This window comes from Vombatus ursinus, unplaced genomic scaffold (assembly GCF_900497805.2).
Source record: "Vombatus ursinus unplaced genomic scaffold, bare-nosed wombat genome assembly UNPS02014807.1, whole genome shotgun sequence".
NCBI lineage: Eukaryota > Metazoa > Chordata > Mammalia > Diprotodontia > Vombatidae > Vombatus > Vombatus ursinus.
The window spans coordinates 61,948,717-61,973,395 of NW_020954585.1; the positions used below are offsets into that span (position 1 = coordinate 61,948,717).

Genomic DNA, 24,679 nt, shown 5'->3' on the forward strand with positions numbered 1-24,679 from the left:
GGATGTCAATCAATTGGGGGATGGATGAATAAGTTGTGGTATATAATTGTGATGGAATACTATTGTGCTATAAGAAATGATGAGCAGATGGATTTCAGAAAAACCTGGGAAGACTTACATGAACTGATGCAAAGTGAAGTGAGTAGAACCAGGAGAATATTGTACACACAGTGTCACCAACACTGTGTGACAATCAACTATGAATGACTTAGCTCATCTCAGCATTATGATGATCCAAGACAACTTGAAAGTACTTATAATGGAAAATGCTATCTATATCCATAGAAAGAACTGATGTAGTCTGAATGCAGATCGAAGCATACTATTTTTACTTTATTTTTTTCGTGTTTTTTTTTCTTTTGGCTTGTTTCTTTTTTTCACACCATGACTAATATGGAAGTATGTTTTACATGATTGCACATGTATAACCTGTATCATATTGCTTACTGTCTTAGGGAGGGAGGAGGCAAGGGGAGGAAGGGGAGAATTTAGGACTCAAATTTTTTTTAAAAAAAGAATGTTAAAAATTGTTCTTATAGGTAATTGGAAAAAAATATTTAAAAAGAAAAAAAAGAAATCATTTGTAACTTATTTTGCCTAAGTTGTAAATGTGACCCTAAAAAATAGAATTTTGAGTGCCTTTTAATGAATAATAGTAATCATAAAAATATTATCACAAGCATTTATATAGTGCTTTAAGGTTTGCAAAGTGTTTGGTCTATGCTGTTTCACTTGGTCTTCACAACTCTGTGACACAAGTGTTAATTAACAATGTCAGTTCATGCTTACATAGGATGTTAAGATTTATAAAGTAGTTTTCATACAACCACGGACCACTAAGTATCACAGTGGATAGAGCACTGGGCCTGGCGTCAGGAAGACCTAGTTTAAATCTGGCCTCAGACACTTACTAGCTGTATGACCCTTGGCAAGTCACTTAACCCTGTTTGCCTCAGTTTCCTCATCTATAAAATGGCCCAGAGAAGGAAATGGCAAACCACTCCAGTGTCGTTGCCAAGAAAACCCCAAATGGGGTCATGAAGAATTGGACATGGCTGAAACAGCTGAAAAACAACAACACATTTCACATAACCACTCTGTACTACATCGACTCTGGTATTTGCACAATGTTAAAAATAACCATGCAACTGGCTGTATAATAACAAGTCTAGCTAATTAACAAGTTGTTTGATTTCTTACTATAATAAATGTTTGGATATCGTGGAAACAGTATGGTAGAGTGGAAATAGCACCAACTGTGGAATCAGAGGACCTGGATTCAAATCCTGCCTCTAAGACTTTCCCACCAGTACAAGTACCAAGTTTCTTCATCTTGCACCAGACAGTTTCTAAAGTCCCTTCTAGCCCTGACCTATAATTGTGTGGGAAAAACAAAGTTTGTGACAGAAAACCAAAGTTCTAATCTTGTTTTCTTTACTGATTTTCTGAGTGGTGTAATAAATCAATGAGCCATAGGTTCTCCCAAGGTAAAATGAAGGTAATAATAATAATAATAACAGCTAGCTTTTTTGTAGCACTTTAAGGTATGCAAAGGGCTTTCCATGTGCTAACTAATTTGATCATAACAACAACAAAGGAGGTAGATGCTATAATTAATCTCCATTTTACGGATGAGGAAACTGAGGTAAACAGAAGTTAATGACTTGCCCAGCATCACTCAGTTAGGGAGTATCTGAGGCAGGATCCAAACTTGGGTTTTCATGATTTCAAGTCCTTCGTTTTATGAAAACATAGAAATTAATATTACCTTAATATTTTTACTGTGTTGATTTTACAATGTAATTGATTTTATGTTTATTGATTTTTATAGTGGTGAGCATCTGCCTGAACTCACCCTGCTCAAAAATACAATCTTTCCCAGGCAGAACTGGTGTAAAGATGTGGGTGAAAAGGAGCGTTGCTATAAGTCTTGCAACTAGCCCTTGGGACATGTTTGCTAACCAGTTTAACCTGGGACTTCAGTTTGTTTTCATTAAACATCAACTAGTTTAAGCTGGAGTCCCTCCAAGCTATCGGGGGTGGTTTGATCTCCCCCAAGGGAACCACTAAGTGGATGGTTCAGATGTTCTAGCCAAGAGGTCTTCAACGCCCATAAAACAATGAATATTCCCTAATTGATAGAGAGCAGTGTGATCAGCCTCACCAGGCCAGTCCACTTTCCCTAGATGTAGTCATTCATAAGATCTAAGCCCCTCCCTTCCTACTTCCTTTCTCCTCAGGTAGCTGACCGTATGAGAGGGCCAGAATGACCCACTTTGTTAATAGTTACATGCATTATTGTTAATAAACCAATTCTGCTTGGAGAAACATACCTCAGTTTCCCCTTGTTTCATTTTACTTGCCACAGTTCCATGCCACCTGGTTGCCTGGACATATTAATACTGTATAACTGGTTGTTGTTATTCAGTCATTTCAATCATGTCTGACTCTTCATGATCCCATTTGGGGTTTTCTTGGCAAAAATACTGGAGTGGTTTGTCATTTCTTTCTCCAACTCATTTTACAGATGAGGAAACTGAGGCAAACAGGGTAAAGTGACTCACCCAAGGTCACACAGCTAGTAAGTATCTGAGGCAGGATTTCAGGGCTGGAGCTCTATCTACTGTGCCACTAATTGGAGGTTCATGATAATGCTGCCATCAATTCTCTTCTTTGGGATCATCTTGAAGATAAGAGCATATTATAAAAATGTCATGTTGTTGTTGAAAAGGGGGCAGTAGGCCAAATAAGTGTGGGAACCTCTGTTCTAAAGCATAGGTCAAACTATGTCACTACCCTCCTTCACAAATTATAGTAATTCGTTACCTCTAGGATCAATTGTTAACTCCCCTGTTTGCCATTTAATGCCCTTTACAACCTAGTCTGAAGCCACCCTTCCAGCCTTATTACACATTATTCCTCTTCACACACACATTGGTCCAGCCTTTGTGGTGTCATACTCAACTCCAACTCCTCTCTCTGAATCTTTGTACTGAAGGCAGCCAGGTGGCTCTCAGGTGATAGAGCACTGGGCCTGGAGTCAGGAAGACCTGAGGCTGGATTTACTAACTGTATGACCCTGGGCAAACCATTTAACCTCTGTTTGCCTTAATCTACTGGAGAAGGAAATGGCAAATCACTCCAGTATCCCCCATATGGGGATGTGACTGAAACAACCTAACAACAAAAACAATGGATACTAAATAAAGTTAAAAACAAACAACACACAGAGTAGCTAAACTCCAGTTAACTTGGGAGGGGAGTGCACTAGCAGTTGGGAGGGAGTCAGGAAAGATGTCATGGAGAGATGGTGCTTAAGCTTCATCTTGATGATAGAGATGAGGCTCTATTAGGGGAAGGTAAGAAGGGAGTATATTCGAGGCAAGTCCAATCAGTTGCTTAGTCCTATTTATTCTACCCTTGCCAACATATCTTACATTAATCTCCTCCTTTTCATTTTTATTGCCATTATCTTAATGTAGGTGCTGGCTTCTTGCCTGTACTACTGCAAGAGTCGCCAAACTAGTAACATGGCTTACAGTTTCTTCCCCCGACAATCCAATTTTATATATCACGTGCATCTTAATCTTATCTATTTAGGGATCTGATCATGACATTCCACCAATTAAACCCTTTCATGGCCTTCTTAATAAAGCCCAAATTCCTTAGCTTGGAATCCAAGGTTTCCACAATTAAGGTTCAATCTTCTCTTATCCTACCATCCTGTACGTTCTTCTCTGAAATATAGTCCAGTGGTCTCCAAAGTGGCGGGCTGTGGTTTGACATGTAAAGATAACCCAACTGGATGGTAAGAGAGGTCACATTCAGGGTTGTTCTGGAGCCAGCTTGGACCTACTTGTGAGATAACTGTTAAATGTTCAGTGTCAGCATTTTATACCTCATACTACAAATCCAGGAGGTAAAAAGGGAGAGTATTCCAGGTAAGTCCAATCAGTTGCTTGATTTATTTTTTTTTGTTGATTGTCTGAACTTTAAAAAATGTTAATAAGATAAACTTCTTTTCCCCCCAGAGAGCTGGTTGTTAAACATTTACCAGTATATCACTGCTCATCCCACAATCTCCTCGATAGCCAACTGCAGGGCTTATCTCTAACACAACCCTATTACCCCTTCACCCATCATGGCCTGACACTTGCCCACTTGAGTCCCTCCTGCTGCTGGCCTCCTGTGGCTGGGCAAGCTCCCAGCATCTCTCATGCTCTACTAGACTCTTTAGGTGATGACCACCTTAACTTGGACACCTACAGTCAATTCACTCCCCTCCCAAGCACACCTACATCCTGTCACCCAGATTACTTCCTGGCTAAAGTAGGTACCCCTCACCAGGGCAGTAGTCAGTGAGTAACAGTGCCACCCCTTCCTTTTAATTTTAGGTGGGATAAGTGAATTGCACAGGGTGGGCAGGAGAGGATGGGTTTCAATCTGTACTGCTGAACTCATTATATTATCTTTCCCCCAAAATCTATCCCTGTCATGAACTCCTCCATTTTTACATAGGCCACCATCATCCTTCCAGTCACCCAGGGTCAAAAACTTGATTTCAATCAGGACTCATAATACATTCAGTCAGTTGCCCAATCTTGTCATTGCTACCTCCACAATACTCTTACATCTGTCCTCTTCTCTCTGCTTACATGGCCTAGTTCAGATTCTCATCATCTTTTACCTAGTCTACTGAAATGGCCTCTTAATTGATCTTGCCTAAAGCCTCTTCTCAGTCCAAACTGCTGACAAAGTGATTTTCCTATCACCACCACCCCACCAAATGTCTCTTCAAGTCATTCTTAACCTTTTTTTGTATCATAGACCACTTTAGTGGTCTGGTGAAAACTATGAATCCCTCTCAGGCTAATGTTTTCAAACGCATAAAATACATAGGATTACAGAGGAAAACAATTATTCTGAGATAGTTATTAAAATATTTTTAAAAATCACAGACCCCAAGTTAAGAACACCTAATGATTCTAGGATCAAATATTACTATTTTTTAGAATCTAATCCTTTTTAAATTTCTATTTTTATGTAAGACAGTACATAGAAATCATTAGTACAGTGACATACACACACACATAAGTTACAAATTAAACAATCTAGTTAACTAGACCACTGTCTTCCATAACTATTTCTCTTTGCTTACATTCCATTCATTTAGAATGCCTCTGCTCCTATATCCCCAAAGACAAGCCTTTTGAAACACTACCCACCTTTCAGGATTCTGTTCATATGCCACCTCCTTACTGAAAACCTTCCTCAATCCTTCCGGTTGGAAATGACCTTTACTTCAGCAGATTTAAATGGCTTGTGCAATTCTTATGTAACACCCTCATACAGGTGTTGAGAAAGCACAACTTTATTAAACTGTAAAGAAATATTTAATTCAACAACAAGCACATCTACTTTCCACCTGCTTTGTTACAGTACTACACTACAAATTACAGTTATCTGAGGACATGTTTTATTTCCAACTAAATTAATTTCTTTGAAGTAGATGGGTGGGAAATTATTTTATTTAGTCTTTGTATTGCCCTCAGAAATAATAAAGAAAGCATCTGCCTTGAAGTCTGGAAGACCTACGTTCAAGTCTTGGCTCTTATATAGGCAGGTTCTGTACCCCTGGGTAAGTCACTTAACTTTTCAGTGCTCTCCAAGCAACCCCCTAAAACTCATGCTCTGCCTTGGTAGAGGGAATTTCCTCAGTGGGAATCCGCTATACCAATGAAGTCGCAGGTCCAGCCTCTCCCTTCTCCCCAATCTCTGGAAATGCCTAGAATGTTAGTTTGAATGTAGTAGGAGCTTAATAAATGTTTGTTGAATGTTGAGTGTTTTGGGGCCATGTGAGAAGGTAATGGGAAACACAGATATTTGGTGGAAGGATGATTCAGACAGTTTTCCATTCTATTAATGAAAGCACCTCAATGCATTTTCAGCCTTCATCGCAATGCTCTGATTCTACATAGCAAAAAATATGTAAAAGATCTGTGATTTTGTCACAGGGAATTCCTTCTACCCAGGAAGATAACAGGATTGCTAGGAACCCTTCCAGCTCTAAGTCTCTGACCCCAATTTTATATGATTTAGTATCAGTCAATTCACAAGCATTTATGAAAAGTATATTAAATGTCAGGCACTGTGCTAGCCACAAGGAATACTATACAAAAGCAAGACATACCCTTCAAAGGGCTTACATTCTGTTAAGAGTGCAAATAGTAAATTAAAAAAATGAATACAGGGGCAGGTAGATAGCCAGTGGATAGAGCACTGGCTCTGAAGTCAGGAGGACCTGAGTTCAAATGTGGCCTCAGGTCAAACACTTGATACTTACTAGCTGTGTGACCCTGGGCAAGTCACTTAACCCCAACTGCCTAGCAAAAAGAAAAAAAAAATACAAAGTGATTTCAGAGGCCAGGAGCAACTAATGTGGAAAAGTCAGGTGAGACCTCCAAAAGGAGATGGCACTTAGGCTGAGCTTTGGAGGAAGCTCAGGGTTCACAAGGCAGAGATAATGAAAGAGCATTCCAGGACTGGAGGAGAACAGTGTGCAAAACTATGAAGGTGTGAAATGTAATGATCAGTTTGCTGTAGCACTGAGTATTCAAAGGAGAGTAATTTATAACCAGCCTAACTGGCTGAAGCCAGATTTAAAGGGCTTTAAATAAATGCCTGAGGAGGGAAGCTATGGTAGAGAAAGCACTGGGCTTGGAATCAGGAAGACTCATTTTCCACAGTTCAAATCCAGTCTCAAACACTTACTAGCTGTGTGACCCTAGGCAAATCACCTAATCCTGATTGCCTCAGTTTCCTTATCTGTAAAATGAGCTGGAGAACGAAATGGCAAACCACTCCTGAGGAGTTTATATTTTATTCTAGAGGAAACAGGGAACCACTGCTGTTTCTTGAGCAGGGGGACAACGAAGTATGACCTGTGCTGGTGGGGCTGCCTGAGGTACATAATTGCGCTCCACAATTTGGGGCGAGGGGACCTGATAACCTATTCCTCAGTCAGGAAGGAATAGGTTCATTAGGCGGTTCATTACCAACCACCACACAAGTGTCAACTTCTCTGGTCCAGAAAATGAGAGGGGGTTGGATCAAAGGACCTCTCAGATCCCTTCCAGCTCCACAACCATAAAGGTTACAAAACCAGTCACATGGCAGAGCCAGCAGTGGAATCCAAGGCTTTTGTTTCTCAGGGTTGTCTCCCCGCTGGAGCTGCAAGAAATGGGAAGTGGGATGGCTTGAGCATCATTTCCCTGAGGTGAGAAGGAAGTGGGACGGTTTAACCACAAGCAGTGAGCGAAAACGACCTTCTTCCTGGTAAGGGAATGATCACTAAGTCCAGCTTCACGAGCACCGGTCACGCCCTACCCCCTCACCCCTCCCACCCCCTCAACTCCCCATTACCCCCCCACCCCACCCCACCCCACCCCACCCCGTCACACCTGGAAAGGGTAGGACAAAGAACAAATCCCAAAGGTACAGAGGAGAGTGTAAGGAACCTCACTATCCAATCAAACAGCCGAACTCTGCCTGTTGTGAACACCTAGCCCCGCCCCCAAATTCTTCCTTGGCCAACCAGGCTGGGTTCTTTCGCCCGCACTCCACGAGGGGGGAGGGGGACGGGAATTGGAAGGAAGTATTAGCGCAAGATTTTGGCGTCATAATCCCGCGCCCCCGCCCCACGGAGGAAGCACGTGGTTTGGAACTGCTGCCGCGTGCTTTCCTCCTTTCCTGCCCCGCACAGCCCCTCTGGCCAACGCCCCCCCCGTTCTTCATGATGGCCGCATCCGGGGAGCAGCCCCCACAAGCGGGCGGGGTGAAGCGAAGAGGAAAGGCCCAGTACGTGCAGGCCAAGAGGGCCCGGCGCGGGGGTGGCGGCGGCCCGAGGCAGCTTGAGCCCGGCCTTCAGGGCATCCTCATTACCTGCAACATGAATGAGCGCAAGTGCGTGGAGGAGGCCTACAGCCTCCTCAACGAGTACGGGGACGACTTGTATGGGCCTGAGAAGGTGAGGGGTGGGGTGGGGTGGGGTGGGGGCGGGGTCTGAGACTGAGCTCGTCCTCCCAGAGGCCTGGGGTCTAGCTTGCCTGGAAAGCTTGGGTGAGGCCGCGGATCCAGCCTGGATCCTGCCTTCCCCCGGACCCCCAACCCCAGTGGGGGCAGCCCGAGCTGGAGATGGGGCGTGGCCGCCACCTCGCTCGCCCGGCCCGTGTTTTCCCTTTGAGCCTTCTTTCTTACAGCACGCACCTGCGGTGATACCTGAAATATGTTTTTAAACCAACAAAAATTGCTAGCATATGTGGTGTTTAAAGTTTGCAATGCTCCATGTACATATATACACACGTGGGGCGTTCAGAAGTTTTAGTGTATATGTATTTATGTATATATACACGTACAAGTGTTCCAAAAGTTTTAGTTTACTTGTATGTATACTCGTGTGTGTGTGTGTGTGTGTGTGTATGTATATACAGGTGTTCTGAAAGAATTCATTTACTTGTATAGGTGTATATGTATATATACATATGTACAGGTGTTCCAAAAATTTTAGTGTACTTGCATGTGTGTATATATACACATGTAAGGGTTTTTTTAATCATAGCATGTATATACACATATGTACAGGGTATTTTAAAGTCTTAGTGTACATGCATATGTGTACACATGTGTAAGGGGTGTTCAAAAACCCTAGTGTATATGTATACATATATATGGGGTATTAAAAAAACTTAGTGCACTTGTACGTATATGTGTATGTGCATATGTACACAAATGCAGTATACAGGGTGTTCCAAAAGTGTTAATGTACTTGCATGTATGTACGTATATATACACATATATACAGTATTTACCAAAAGTTTAGTTTACTTATATGTGTATGCATGTACTTATGTGGGCATACATGTATCTAGTGTTAAAGTCTTAGTGTACATGTACATGTGTATATACATCCACAGATGTACAGTGTTCCAAAAGTCTTAGTATACTTGTATGTGAGTATATTTCTATGTCCACATATATATGAGATGTTCCAAAAGTCTTAGTGTATGTGTACATATATATGTGGTATTCTGAAAGTCTTAGCATATTTATATGTGGGTTTATGTGTATCTGCACATATATAAATTTGTATGTATCTGCATATATACATGTATGCATACATTTATATGTGTGCATATATACACATGTGTAAATACATATATAGGATGTTCAGTCTTGTGTACATATGTCTATACATGCATGTAGTGTTCCAAAGCTGTAGCATACATATATGTGCACATGTGTGCACAACATACATGCAAATGTACAGGATGTTCCAAAAGTCTTACTGTGTATATTGTTGTTGTGTTGTGGGGCAGCTAGGTGGTGCATTGGATAGCGCACAGGGCCTGGAGTTGGGAAGATCTGAGTTCAAATCTGGCCTCAGACACTTAACTACCTGTGACACTAAGTCATTTAGCTTATGTTTGCCTCAGTTTTCTCAACTGTATAATGGGGATAATATTAGAATATGCCTCTCAGAGTTGTTGTGAGGATTCAATGAGATAATACTTATAAAAAGTGCTTAGTACAGTGCCTGGCACTGTTTGTTCATTTCGGTTATGTCCCCCATTTGGGGTTTCCATGGTAAAGAAAATGGAGTGCTTTTGCCATTTTCTTCTTTAGCCCATCTTACAGATGAGGAAATTGAGGCAAAGAGGTTGAAATGATTCATCCAGCTCACATAGCTAGTGTCTGAGGCTGGATTTAAACTCATCTCTTCTGAGTACAGGCCTGGTGCTCTATCTATTGTGCCACCTAACTGCCTGGCTACTAATGCTTTAAGCTACGCTGGCTGTTGTGACATTGTGTGTGAAGGAAAAGAGGATTCTGGAATAAGGTATAGTGTGTGTATGTATATATGTATATATACACACACACACATATATATAAATATGGCAAATAATATGGTATACACATATTTCAAGTTCTTCTTTCTTCTGTTTTCATATGTATGTGTACATATGTGTATATAACACATATCCATACGTGCATCTATGCCCTAGAGCAAGTAACTGTTCCATTGTTGAGGAGTAGGTAGCTTCTTTATCCCAGGACCTTTGGCCTTCCCCTTCTGTTCTTCTCAGGAGGCTGAAGGCTCAGGATGGGCCTTGAACCTTCCTGACCAGCCCCATCCCTTGAAAGACAATGCCAGGATCTCACGATTGAGAGCTTCACAGGACCTTAGGGATCATTTAGGCACAACTCATGAATTTTAAAGATGAAGAAACTGAGGGCCAGAGAAAGGTAGTGACTTGTCCAAGGACTGTATAAAGGGGTCCCTAAACCCAGATAGAGTTTTTCATGCTGCAAAATGAAGTTTTGGCTCCACTTGGGCTGGTAATAACAGATCCAGACTTGGAAAGTTCCAGGTGATTGGGGGGGGGTGTCTTAACCTGGGGTCCATGGATGGATTTCAGGGATCCTGTGAACTTGACTTTTTAAAAAATCTGCATCTTTATTTTTCACTAATCTCAAATTAAAATTTGGCATTTCCTTCGATTATGAATGTAAGCAACAAAACCGTTATTCTGAGAAGGTGTCCATATACTTCATCAGGTGGCCAAAGGGGTCTATGACACAAAAAAAAGTCAAATGCCTACTGAAGGGGATTCTGTATATTTCTAACATAGCAGAAGATCATTGAATCTAAAGTTGGGTGAGACTTTAGAGGTCAGAGTCCATTTTACAGTTGAATCTGAAGACCACCCAGAAGGGAAAGTGACTTGACCAACATCACTCATGGAGTAACTAGCTTAATTGAGAGCCAGGCATGGCTTCACCTACTGGGGGATTCCCAGTAGGTACCCAGACCCCCTTGGCAGTTTCACTGTTAGAGAATGCTATAAATAGTTGTTCTAACTTTCTTTTTAAGAGGTTAAATTAACTGCTAAAGCCCTAGAACATCTACTTTTAAAAAAAGAAAACAGGGCCCTGAAATGGTATATTTATTTTGTGAGAGGGAGCACACATGTCCTGGTAAAATAAAATTCAGTGAATATAAAATATTTGAAATTTTGAGGGAAAAGTATTACATAAAGTAGGGATGTATTCTGCAGTTGAGAGGGTGGGGCAGACAATATATTAAGTCTCTGCTTCCCAAAAGTAGAATTCTTCATACCAGCAATAAAAATTTTGTTGCAGGCCGTTTACTGTACACTACCCAGGATTTTCTGTGCTTATTTAATTACTGCTTTTAAATCTGGGCTGGTACCTTTATTTAAGCTTTTCAACTTAATGCAAACAGTTTGTAGACAAAGATAAGCAGCCATCTGGAAGTGAGGAGGAAGAGGAAGATGATGCAGAAGCCGCCTTGAAGAAAGAAGTCAGTGAGATTCAGGCCTCTACAGAATTGAGATTAAGACGATTCCAGTCATTGGAAAGTGGAGCAAATAATGTGGTCTTCATCAGAACACTTGGCATAGGTATGTGAGCCTTAGACTTCTTAATGTAACAAATTTACATGAGTTCATGATATTGGCCTGCATATCCCTGCCTCAAAGTGAATGACTCCATGACTTGAATATGATGACTTGGCTAATGATGTGAACATGTCATCTTTCTAGATTTTTATTTTTCTGAAGAAAAGTTTGTATTATAAATGGGTAATATTTTACCAGATGACACTATGGCAGTGGAATAATGTGATAATACTGGTGGATGATACAGATCTCCATAAACATAGAAATGTTTACCAGCATATAAAATTTTTTCTGGCTTTCCTGTTAGTCCATGTTTTCACCAAAATAGTTGCAGTGATCTAGAGAAGTAATGTATTTCTTAGTATTTTATCTAAAATCCTCTTAAACTTTGAAGGCTCTGTTAAATTACCTTATTGAATTAAAAAAGGAAAAATTAAGATGTTTTAGAGAAAATTTCTGAAATACATAAAAATTTGCTTTTTTTTCCGTAATAATTTTTTTTTCTTTTCTCTGTGAAGAACCTGAGAAACTTGTACATCATATCCTAAAGGATATGTACACAACCAAAAAGAAGAAAACACGAGTTATTCTGCGCATGTTGCCCATATCTGGCACATGCAAAGCTTTCTTAGAAGATATGAAAAAATATGCTGAAACCTTCTTGGAACCTTGGTTTAAAGCACCAAATAAAGGGACATTCCAAATTATTTACAAAGCGCGAAATAATAGTCACATGAGCAGAGAAGAAGTTATTAAAGAGCTAGCAGGTATGTTTCAGGTAACATGGAGGTGTGATACAGCTGTGGAGTATTAAGGTGCTTTGGAAAGAGGTTTGGAGTTGAGCTGGGTTTCAGTCCCAGGTCTGCTAGTTCTTTTTAACCTTGGGCAAGATGTATAGCCTCTTTGGGTCTGTTTCCTCATCTGGATAAGATGGACGAGATGTCTTATACAGTCTCTTACAAATCTACAATTCTGTTATAAGAATCTATGATAATTGGTCACATTATTCTCAAGATCTGAGGTATTTTCCCCCTTAGAATTAAAGCTTTTGCATATTGAACTAAGTGCTCATTGGATCAAAGATTTAGAGGTGGAGGAGACCTAAGAGTTCATGGAGACCGGCTCCCTTATTTTAGAGATAGTTTTGGGAAACAAAACCCAACCTCAGGAACCTGAGGCTCAGTGACTTGTCCAGGGTCAGCCACATAACTGGTAGTCATTTCCAAGGTGGGATTCAAACCCAGGTATTCTAATTGCAAGTCCAGTGCTTGTGTCCACCATATCAGGCTGATTCTCTAGTAAATCTATTAAGACGTTTTTAAAATACATTGTAATAATCCTCACATTTCTGGTTTTAAAGAAGTTGTGTTCACTATAGCAGGTATGCTTTTTCTGGGTTACTGAGGTGAACTTTTTCAAAGTTGAGAGAAAGTTACATCAACAGGTATCATAACACCTCATCCTAATTGTTTTGCAGATCTGCAATGATTTTTAAGTTTTATTTGAATTTGTTATTCCAACAAACTAGAAATACGAAAAGAAGGGGGTGGGGTGGGTACATGCTTAAGCCTGTCATATTCACAGCCTAAGTAGTTTGTTTATCTCTTTCTGTTGCAGGCATAGTGGGCTGTCTCAATCCTGAAAATAAGGTCGATCTTAGTAATCCCCAGTATACCATTGTGGTAGAAATCATTAAGGCTGTCTGTTGCCTGAGTGTTGTCAAAGATTACTTGTTGTTCAGAAAATACAACCTTCAGGAAGTGGTCAAGATTAACAAAGAGGGGTCTCAACCAAACCCTGGCCAGGATGCACAAGTAAGAAATGGAAACAAGGCAAAACTGGAATTTGGAAACACAGACAAGGAGAATCTCAAGTCAAACGAAAGTGACTCTGCAGAAGAAAAAAATAATCCCTTGGTGATGGTAGAGGGTAGTAAAGAGGAGGGGCTGCTTTCTGAGACCCAGGTGGAAAGTGAAAAAGGAGACAAATCTGAAAATGGAAGCCAAGTTATGGAAGGTTCAAAATCAAATGAAAGCAACCTGGTCTCGGAGAAAAATTAATCAGTTGAGGCAAGGAGTAGTAAGAGAAGAGGCATATTCCAAAGATGGGCACAAAATAAGCTATCGAAGTTGAAAATGTTATTACATAATGAAACTTGCCCTGGAGGTGAGTTTAATCAAAAAGTTTTCAAAGTTGTGGAAGTATTAGAAATACAATACCGTATTTCACTAGTGGACAGAATAGTGTGGTCATCCTCCTCATAGGGAGTGATTAATTGGTTAAAATTCTTATTTACCCCCAAAAGCATTTTTTCATCATCCAGTCTGGAAATAGCTTGGGGACAACATCCTAAAATTCCTAAACGAGAATAGGATTTTAGTTTTTGGACCACTGTTTAAAGACAGGAAGGTTAAATGTGTTAGAACTTTTCATGTATGAACAAGGTTTAACTTAGAAGTTGTTAGATTCTTAGAACATCTGCTTTTTCTGGATTTGTGTGGAATGACTTGAAGGAACAATTTATGCACATTATTAACAGTATAACTTAGGGAAATAGGGGGAAAATGCTTTTTATATAAAGTTCCAGCTGATGCCCAGATTCAAGGAAGAAGGTAACTTTAATGGTGTAGAAGCACCAGACTCAGGATCCCTTGGAACTTAAAGATATCTGAGCACATAAAGACAGCCACATCCATCTAGAGTGTACTTTGACTCTTATATGTTGCCACAGAGTTGAGTCTCCTTTACGTTTTAATTTTGAGAGCTCCTCTAGAAAGATAATTTTTTTTTTTTCATTTTCAGGAGTCTTAGATCTTTCATATTTATTTCTGTGGTTTTGGTACTATCTGAATGTGACATTTTTCATAAGCAACTCTTCCCCAAGTTAGTCATTGGTACTGCATCAAGCTTTGGGATAAACATTTTAAGGTTTGTTTTCAGTTTTATAAACTGTTTGCTCACAATGACATTTCACTTTTAAATGTCAAAATTCCATGGTGCAAAATTGATACGCTCAGATTATCTTACCATGTAGAGAAGAGGGTAAACTGTGTGTCTTCAGGTAATGTTTCATTAATACTAATGTAACTATAATTTTAAATGTGCTCAGGGCACAATTCTTTTCCTTACTATTTTGGTTAAATACTTGACTGTAACCCATAGCAAGATAATTTTGTTTTTCATTGATACTTTTTCAGAAATGCAGAAGTAAATTTCTCATACAGAAACCAATGTTTAATCTGTTGGGGTTTTTTTGTTTGTTTTTGAGGAGATGGGAGTGTGGCATATGGGAAGGGGGTATAGCATGGGCTAGGAGCACTTAGGTGGTGTTGAGTCCCCTTTACATTTTAATTTTGAGAGCACCTCTAGAAAGATAATTTTTTTTTTCATTTACAGGAGTCTTAGATCTTCCATATTTATTTCTGTGGTTTTGGTACTATCTGAATGTGACATTTTTCATAAGCAGCTCTTCCCCAAGTTAGTCGTTGGTACTGCATCAAGCTTTGGGATAAACATTTTAAGTGATGGTAGAGGGTAGTAAAGAGGAGGGGCTGCTTTCTGAGACCCAGGTGGAAAGCAAAAAAGGAGACAAATCTGAAAATGGAAGCCAAGTTATGGAAGGTTCAAAATCAAATGAAAGCAACCTGGTCTCGGAGAAAAATTAATCAGTTGAGGCAAGAGCATAGAGCATTGGGCCTGGAGTCAGGAAGATCTGAGTTCAAATCCAGCCTCAGACACTTACTAGCTCTGATTTTGGGCAAGTCACTTAACCCCTGTTTGTCTCAGTTCCTCATCTGTAAAATGGGGACACACTGGAGAAGGAAATGGCAAACCACTTCATATCTTTGCCAAGAAAACCCCATAGAGTCACAAAGAAGCAGACACGACTGAATGACTCAACAACAACAAAGAGCATGGGCTCTTAGAATAAATATAAATATATACAAAACCAGGGCCTTCCTCATTTTAATGTGACAGTGATCTTTGGTTCTTAAAGGCTGTACTCATAGAATATAAGTGAAGGTAGGTCTTATCAAGCTGCACAGGCTTTTGAGTATGGACCCAGCAGTGGCCCGAGGTCTGTAGACCAGCCTACTGAAGTGTGAAAATGTGGCTGTAAGGGTAATTCATTTTTTCAGCTGTAGCAACCTCCAAGGATGATCTAGTAAATCATAGAAAAGTTAATGATCTTTGTCAGGTGATAGAGTATTTCTCCCCCTATCCCCCAAGGAAATCACAAATTCTTGAAATAGATATGAAACTGTGTGGAAAGTTAATCACTACATAAAAAGGATTAAGTGGAGAGTTCCTTTTATAAAGCCAAGAATATTTAAAAAACAAAGTTAATCACCCCTAACCTGTTTTGTAAATAGGGATATTTTAGTTAATTTTCTTTAAATCAAAATGTTCTTGAAATTATATTACAAGCTATGAAAGTGAAACTAGGAGAAAAATGTAGCCAGTAACTATGATAATTTTGATGAAAACAGTACTTAAAAGGTAGCTGAATTCAGATTAGGTGGAATGACCAGTATTGGTTATGGAGTACAGATGGTCCCTTTCCTGAGGAGTATAGGGGTAGGGGGACTGTGGTCATACGGTTGCTATGTCTATTGGTTTTGATTATTTGGTGTAAAATATAAAAGGCATCAGGAAATCATGTTTTTTAAAGCTTGCTAAATCCATTTTTTGGAACTATTGAGCTTCTAAAACTTGGATTAGATGCTTTGCCAATTTAAAAAATAAACCTAACCAAATATAATATATAAAGAATGGAAAGATGTAGTTTTTCTCCGTGAAACATTAACTTCTGAAGTTCTTAGCAGTTTTTTTTTAGCCAGTAAGATACAAGACAGTTGAAATACAGTTTCAATTTTTGGCTCTACAGGCTAAAATATTCCCAAATTTTTTGGACTATCTTAGAGCTTAAAAAAATATATATATAAGGAAAGTAAGGATTTAACATTTTGGTTTTTACTGTGAGTTGATAGTAACTAGTCAAGATTAGCAGAAAGCAAAGGTAAAAGCAGACAGAAGAACTCTGTGTAAGTTCTTAAGTAGTGTCTCGGTGTTCTGGTCAGGCTAAGCCCGTCCCCACTCTTGGTCCCTTAGCACATTTCGCTTTATTTTCCCAGTGATTGTCTTTGGGAGTTCTTGAACAAATTCCACCTAGCAAAGAGAAGCATACCACAGAACCATTAGTAGTATCTTTTCCATGACCCTGCTTGATTCATAAGATCTATTACTCCAAAATATACCAGTTTCTCTGATTCATGGGCTTTAAGACTTGAAAGACCATCAGCATTAGGTGTTCTTAACCTTGGGTCTATAAAATTTTTATGTTTTGAAAACTTTAAGTTTCTTTTGTATTCCAGTATATTTTATTCATTTAAAAACATTATCCTGAGAAGAGGCCCATAGTAGGCTTCAGCAGGCATCCTCAGGGTTCCAAGACACAAAGAAGGTGAAGAAGCTTTGATCTAGTCCAGCCCCTCTCCAATACAGTTGAGGAAATAGTCTGAGAGAGGAGAAGTGACTTATTAGTTCACACAGGTGCCTGGTAGCATGAAGCAAAATTAGTGGGCAGTAGGATAAGTATAGGTGGGTGGTGGGATGGGGGAGTCATGCAGAGAGAAGGTACAGTTAAACTCCCCTACACTTCCTGGAGACTAGGAGCTCTATTGTGCTAACCAATTGAGTATTGCTTTTTCCTAGGCACGAAGAGTTATCTTTATAAGCAGTATCTATGTGACACCAGAGTAGTGATTGATTGGTGAGTTGTAATTGGGGGGGCGGGGGGAGCCAAACTGGTGGATGGATTGAATTGACTAATTGTTTCCATATATCAGTCTATTCAGCCAAGGTCTTATGTCCTGGGAGAGAGAGTCAGTGAATACTAATCATAGAGTATTGAAACCCTCAAGGGGCCATAGGGTGATTTAATCTCTATTTCTAGGCAGAACTACCCTTCCTAAATCATTTTAAAAAAGTAACTTTCTATTTCATAAGATCCTCCACAAAAGATTCCAGTCTTTGTTTTATAATATAGCATTATTGCTTGTAACCCTTAAAGTCTGGGAAAGTTCTTTGACACATTTGTTACAGTTAGAGTTTAGGAACTAAATTAGAGGTTCTGTGCCAATGTCTTCAAGCAAATCACACGTGTTTTCTATGTTTCAGTTTTGTCATTTGTGAAAAAATTCTGTCATTACGAAATGAGTTACTACTATATATTTGAATACTTTACCAAACTTACATTTTGCTAGTCAACAAATAAAGACTTATAGTGAAAGTAATTTCTGCAAGACATTTTTCAAAAGGAACTTCTAGTTAAGGTACTACATACATGAAACAATCAGGAACCTCTTATTAGTAAGTTTTCTACTATATGAGGGGCACGATAAGCAGGATAACTAGCAATAATAAGAATAGCTAGCATTTATATAGCACTTTTAAGTGCTATTTGCAAAAATTTCATTTTATACAACCACGCTGAGAAGTAGTTGCTATTATATGTTATTACAAATAGGGAAACTGAGGCAAATTAAGTGACTTATTGAGGGTCACAGCTGGTAAGGATCTGAGGCTGGATTTGAACTCAGATCTTAAGGGCTTCAGGTCCATTACTCTAGCCACTATACCACCTAGCTGCCTCTTCAGATACATTTCTTCAGAGGTGTCTCTCCTAATAATATAAGTAAAGATAGGTTGGGTGAGCTAGGGGCCTTGTCAACTAAGACCTTTTTAGAGTCTCATTGTCATTGGACCCTTTTAAAGAGTATCAGTCTGCTATGATTTTATTAGTCTTAGGCATCACCTTATTAAATGCATGACAAGAATGTAAATGAAAAGAACAAGAATACAACCTGAATGCTATTCAGTTTTAATGATCCATCTTGGCTCTAGAAAAGAACTAAGAAAATACACCTTGCTCCTTTCTTTGCAGAGGTGGGGGATTATGAATGTACAATATGCTGTCAGATTTGGTAGATGTCTGTCAGTTTTGCTGAATTACTTCTTGTTGTTTTTCATTCTTTGTTACCAAGAATGGCTCTCTCTGTCTCCGTCTCTCTCTCTCTCTTTAGGAGAAGGGGAAAAAGCATTTATATAGTGCCTACTATAGGTCAGGTGCTCTATAAATATCTAATTTGATCTTCACAACAAACCCTGGGAGATAGGCTCTGTTATTATCCCCATATTACAGTTGGGAAAACAGGTCAGGCCCAGGCCCAGGATCACATAGCTAGTAAGTATCAGGCTAGATTTGAACTCAGGTCTTCCAGACTTCAGGCCCTGTACTCTATTCAGTGTACCACCTAGCTGCTGCTTTTAAGTAGAGGAGGGTTAGGAGGGATATATTTGGAAGTAAATTTTTAAAAAAAGATCAATAGGGTGGGACAGCTGGAGCAGCACCTAATTAGATGAAGGTGCTGTTTTCTTTCAAATTCTCCTTTTAAGGAAAAATTATGAAAATGACAAACATCAACCAACCTTAACTTCACATTTACAAAGAACTGTGAATATCTATTACATACTCTTTTTTTTTCCCCCCAAGTAAATACAAATGTTAACACAGTACTCATTTTATTTTTAAGTACTTGCCTTCCTGGGATATTTGTAGGGTGCAGTTAATTTTTTCACATGATTCTGAAGCTCGAGAGCCAGTGTCTCTGTATTGGCAGATTTAAAGGGCGCAGATAGAACCACAAAAGCTTTCACCACCTGCAGGAAGAAAAATCCGAATCTCTCTGTTACAGTGGTTTTCTTTTTTTTTTTATTAATTTATTTTGATTTATCAAAAATAACTTCCATAAGCTTTTGAGTTTAAAATATTTCTCCCCCTTCCTCCCCACCATCCTCCCCAAGACGGCACACAATCTACAGTGGTTTTCAAACTACATCAAAGAATAGCCCCATTCTAGAAAAAGGACTTTTTTTTTTTTTTCATTTAGAAACCATAGTTAAGGTAGAGGTCCCAGCCAAACATCTTCGACTTCTTCAGCCTACCACTCGGAACTTTATGATAGAAACTTTGAGAGAACCTTGTTTCTGAAGTCAGATCGAGGAGTGTCAGGGAAGCAAACCCCAGGGCTAGGTTCCTAGGCAGCACTGACCTCTGTATGCGCTGGATTCCTGAACGCGGTAATAAGTCACCGTTTATATTATACTGTAAGCTTTATTAAGCAGTTCTTTAACAAACAGCCCTGTGGAGGTAGGTGGTGGAGGTAACACTCTTACCTCACCTTTGCCTCCAGGGTTCATCTCTCCCTTCAAGAAGGAGTTTGAGCATGAAGTCTTTCCAGATCACCCCCAGCCTCCAACTGCTATTGCCTTCTCTCCCAAACTACCTTGGACTTAACTACTTTGAATATATTCCCTTTATTCTGTAGTTGAGGCAGCTAGGTGGCTGGGCCTGGAATCAGGAAGACCTGAGTTCAAGTGTAGCCTCAGATACTTCCTAGCTATGTGACCCTGGGCAAGTCACTTAATCCTATCTTCCTCCATTTCCTCATCTGTAAAATGATCTGAAGAAGGAAATGACAAGCCACTCTAGTATCTTTGCCAAGAAAACCTCACGTGGGGTCACAGAGTTGGGCACAACTGAAACAAGAACAACAAAATAGATGTGAACTACGAAAAGTAAGGTTACCTGTTCAAAGTGACACACAACTAATATTGATCTAGGATTCAGACCAAGGTCTCCTGACTCCAAGACCACTCACTATTCTATCTGCTCCAGCACCCACCAATTAGAAATTGATTTGAATCAACAATTTTTTTTTTTTAAAAAGGTACGTCCCTTATGGGAAGGTTAAGGACTCTCATTTTTTCATGAAGTTTAAGTTCACAGACCCTATGCTAAAACCCTTGGTGTAGAGAGAAGTGGGGGGCCCAGGACAGAGGAGGGAAAATCTCTAAATTAGTTCATCAGCTGTTTCTAGCAGTTCACATTAAGAGAACTATATAGGAATTTCAACTGAGGGAGGGTTGTTGCTTTGGGAGGGTTGCAAATCCCAAAGTAAGCTTGTAGTAATAGGGGAACTTAGGTCAGCATGTGAGTCCTTGGAAGCTAAAGGAGAGCACCAGAAGATTTGGCAAAGACAATTTTACCTGTCTTACTACTTCTTCCATGGTCAGCTATGCACCAAGCGAGGAGAAATTATTGTTATCTTCCCTCTGTCTCTCTGTACCACATGAACTGACTCCCAGTTCAAAGAATTAAGGCTAGGAGTGTTACAGTAGTTTAGTTACATTATAAATTAGATAGGTTTTTGTGGGATTGCTTGGGGACCTCACCACCTTATCTTGTGTATGTGTTTATATATATGTGTATATACATAGAACATGTACACTGATGTAATAAACTTGAAATATAACAATACACTTGGAAATAACAAATGTACATAATAGATCAAATAATAAACAGCAAATGTGCAAAATAAACAAAAATGATTCTTAATATGCTCTATACTGCATCAGATTCTGTTCCATTATTAATGTATATATATTATACATATCATATATGTATACATTTGTGCAGTCATTTTCAATCGTGTCCAACTTTTGACCCTATTTGGGGTTTTCTTGGCAAAGATACCGAAGTAGTTTGCCATTTCCTTCCCCAGTTTATTTTACAGATGAAGAAAACTGAGGCAAACAAGGTGAAGTGACTTGCCCAGGGTCACCAGCTACTAAGTGTCTGAGGCAGGATTTGAACTCAGGAAGATGAGTCTTCCTGACTCCAGACCTAGCACTCTATCCCATGCCCCACCTAGCTATCTCAAGGTCTCTTTTAAGAATTTTGGAATCGATTGTGTGATGTGGGAGACACTGGCACAGGACCGCTCAGTATGGCATGCCCACATCAGAGAAGTTGCTATGCTCTATGAGCAAAGCAGAATTAAGGTAGCTCAGGAGAAACACAAGATGCACAAATTTAGAGAATCCACCCAAAATATTCACATAGACTATTTATACCCCGACCTATGGCAGAGAATATTCCGAGCTCATATTGGTCTGATCAGCCACAGTCAGACATACTGTAATTGGACTGTAGCATAATGATGTCATTTTGGTCCTCGAGAACCAGCCAACAACAACCAGTCAACCAACCAACATTAATGTAGTATATGTGCATATGTATTAATGTGTTCTGTATATACACATTAATAATATGCATTCTCATCTGGAAAGAGCTTTATAATATTAAAAGTAAAGTTACTTGTATTGATCCCTTGATAGCTTTATCCATATCTGTATTTATATATCTATCTAGTACTTTTACATAGCTGTAATCTGTAAATCACAATTCACAATACTATTTTTATTCTGAGATCTAAACCATCAATTTACAAATGAACTTTGGAGAGTAACCTGTTTGTAAATTAGTGTCTAATATTCATTCACACACATTGCTTCTTGACAAGAAGAGACTGCTCTGTCAATTCCATCTTTTAAAAGATAATTGTGATAAGGCATTTTTCATCAAGTTGCTATTCTAATTATATCCATTTTACCTCTCCTCTGATAGGATCTGGACTGCTGACAACAGCAGATTCTATAACAGCTGGATGCTCAATTAGGGCACTTTCAACCTCAAATGGTCCAATTCGGTACCTGGGAAGAAAAATCAATGAGCCCCTTAGACATAGCTTCATTTAATCCCATTCCTCCATTTTACAAATGGGAAAACTGAGGCCCAGAGAAGTTGAGTGACTCACCCAGAGCTACACAGACAGTACATAGCAGTCAGGCGTTGATCCCAATGCCTCTGATTCTAAATCCCAACTGCCATCATAATTTCTGAATTAACTTTTAGGAACTTTATTTTTATTTTGTAAACTGTTATTTTCTATTTTTTTTCTTCTACCTATTTTGACTACTTCTTAGTTTTTGGTCCTAGATCAACACCTGTGTCCTATTCCCTAATATGTATGTCTTCCAAGCTTCTGTCCTGGACCCTCCATTTCTCTCTACACCAAGGTTTCTTAGAATAAGGTCTGTGAACTTAAATTTTTTTTAATAATTGTATCACAATATATTTGGTTCCCTTTGTAAGATTGTTGTTGTTCTTGAGTTGTTTCAGTCATGTTCGATTCTTCGTGACCCCTTTTGGGGTTTTCTTGGCAGAGATACTGGAGTGGTTTGCCATTTCCTTCTCCAGCTCATTTTACAGGTGAGGAAACTGAGGCAGACAAGGTTAAGTGACTTGCCCAGGGTCACACAGCTAATGTGTCTGAGGTCAAATTTGAACTTAGGAATATGAGTCTTCCTGATTTCAAGCCCAGTGCTCTCTCCATTGTGCCACCTAGCTGCCTTTGTAATATTATATATTACATTTTATTCATTTAAAAACATTATTCTGAGAAGAGATTATAGGCTTCACTAGCCTGCCAGAAGGTCCATAACATAAAAAAGGCTAGGGACCCCTGCCATTCTTCTCTTGGTTATTTCATCAGCTTTCATGGATTCCATGATGTGCATATGATGTCCAAATCCTCTCTCTATGCACAAATGACATCCAGATCTACATTATCTGACCCTTTCTATCTCCTGAACTCTAGTCCTATGTCATTATGAACATGTCTTTTGAACATACCCTCCTGGATATCCCAAAGGCATTTCAAAGTGAACATGTCCAAATGTGACTCATTCTCTTTCATATTTCTAGTCATTTGGCCTCACACCCTCAGAGTCATTCTTGTCCCCCGCCAATATCCAATCAGTTGTTAAGTTTTGTTCATTCTACCATGAATACATCTCTCTAGTCCCTCATTACCTTTCTTGTGACTCATATTGTACCATCCTAGGTCATCATTTGTCACCTAGACTATTTCAAAATCAGCCTCCCTCCTAATCTCTCCAGTACTTTCTCCACAAAGTTACCAAAATAATCTTCCTAAAGCAAAAGTCTGATTATGTCACTCACTTGCTTAATATTCTTTTTTTTAAAGAAGCTGTACCATTATATTTATTTTAAAAGTTTTTATGTTCTAGTTTTTGTATTCAGACTTTTATTGAAAAGTAAATTTTCCTTACTATGCTTAAGATTCTTGAGTGGCTTCCTATTACCTTGAATATAAAATGTAAACAATTCTGCTAGGCATTTAAAACCCTTCACAATCTGACACCAGTCTACTTTTCCAGATTTATTTAACATTATTCCCCTTCATACACTCTTAGGTTCTAGTCAAACTGGTTTACTTAGCTGTTCTCCAAACTTGGTATTCCAGTTTCCACTTTTGTGTCTTTGTACAAACCCGTCCTCCATGCCTGTAATGTACTCCTCCTCCTTTCACCTCTTAGCATCCCTAGAATCCTTTAAAGCTCAGCTCACATGCCACCTCCTAATCCTCCCAATGTTGGTGTTTTCTCCTTCTTAAAATAAGCTTGTATTTATGTATCTGCTAGAATGTAAACTCCTTGAGAGCAGGGACTGTTTTCTGTTTCTGTCTTTGTATATCCTCCTTTGTCTTGCTGCTTACATATCCCGGCTTTGTGTGACTCTGGGCGAGTCACCCAAGCACTCAATGCTTAGGAAATTCTCTAAGACTTTAGTTTCAGAGAAAGTGCAGACCTACATTGGTAGAGAGAGTTTCCTCTTCCAGAAGTTCCCTACAGTAATGAAATCCCAGATCTAGTCCTTGTCCCTATCTTTGGGGGCTAGCTTAATGCTTTGTTTATATTAGCAACTTAATAGATATCTTTTGAATCAAAGTTTGTCACGTTCTGTATAGCAAAGATGCTAACCCGGATGATATGATGACATCATCAGCTCTCCCAACAAACCAAAAATAGCCATCACTATCCATTATCCCTCGGTCTCCAGTGACATAAAAATTCCCCCTGATGGTGGCAGCTGTTTTTGATGGATTATCCTAGAAAGGAGAAGGGAGCAATTCTAAGATTAATTTGATCCAAATAGTGATAAGTTCCAAATTTTGGCGCATTTTAGAAATCTTTTCAAAAGCAGCCCATCAGATTCCAAATTTTCGTACCACATATTCCGAGAAGAAACAGAATGGTCTTGTAGACTTCAATCTAAGAGCAATTTCCCCTTCTTTACCAGGTGGCAGAATATTACAGTTTTCATCTATGATCTAGAATGAGAAAAACACTTTGCTTGGCTGTTCAGATTGGATTCTCATTGGAATGAAAATAAAGACTTCCCTTGATATAAAAACCCATCATTTTAATACCCA

At 39.3% G+C, this 24,679-nt stretch overlaps 3 protein-coding genes across 7 annotated transcripts in view; 1 reads left to right on the top strand and 2 right to left on the bottom strand.

Moving 5' to 3' along the window:
• Positions 1–7,543, bottom strand: part of LOC114052266 (acyl-coenzyme A synthetase ACSM3, mitochondrial-like) — a 31,799-nt gene extending 24,256 nt beyond the window's left edge. The window contains exon 1 of one of the 5 annotated variants that reach the window (XM_027874802.1): positions 7,461–7,543. The gene's annotated coding sequence lies outside the window, so the exon portion shown is untranslated. Of the gene's footprint in view, positions 1–5,225; positions 5,298–7,460 lie in introns of those variants that run through there. The other 4 variants (XM_027874804.1, XM_027874801.1, XM_027874805.1 and 1 more) reach the window with 4 other exon arrangements.
• Positions 7,544–7,696: 153 nt separating this feature from the next.
• LOC114051914 (THUMP domain-containing protein 1-like) lies at positions 7,697–14,708 on the top strand. Its single transcript, XM_027874315.1, has 4 exons — positions 7,697–8,026; positions 11,303–11,480; positions 11,996–12,244; positions 13,095–14,708. Exons 1-4 carry the CDS (start codon positions 7,793–7,795, stop codon positions 13,535–13,537), a joined length of 1,104 nt encoding a protein of 367 aa, XP_027730116.1. The 5' UTR covers positions 7,697–7,792; the 3' UTR covers positions 13,538–14,708.
• Positions 14,709–15,355: 647 nt separating this feature from the next.
• The window catches only part of LOC114052464 (acyl-coenzyme A synthetase ACSM4, mitochondrial-like), a 30,110-nt gene continuing 20,786 nt past the window's right edge, over positions 15,356–24,679 (bottom strand). Inside the window, exons 9-13 of the mRNA XM_027875095.1 lie at positions 24,476–24,577; positions 24,228–24,355; positions 21,995–22,094; positions 19,080–19,199; positions 15,356–16,646 (exon numbers count right to left, since the gene is read on the bottom strand). Of these exons, the coding sequence (XP_027730896.1) occupies positions 16,560–16,646; positions 19,080–19,199; positions 21,995–22,094; positions 24,228–24,355; positions 24,476–24,577 (537 nt within the window). The 3' untranslated portion in view covers positions 15,356–16,559. The remainder of the gene's footprint in view (positions 16,647–19,079; positions 19,200–21,994; positions 22,095–24,227; positions 24,356–24,475; positions 24,578–24,679) is intronic.

Excerpts from the sequence above, each read along its gene's own strand:
- LOC114051914 (XM_027874315.1), top strand. The coding sequence starts at position 7,793 with ATGATGGCCGCATCCGGGGAGCAGCCCCCACAAGCGGGCGGGGTGAAG. Across the intron at positions 8,027-11,302 it reads ACTTGTATGGGCCTGAGAAG|TTTGTAGACAAAGATAAGCA; the intron begins GTGAGGGGTGGG and ends TAATGCAAACAG. Across the intron at positions 11,481-11,995 it reads CATCAGAACACTTGGCATAG|AACCTGAGAAACTTGTACAT; the intron begins GTATGTGAGCCT and ends TTCTCTGTGAAG.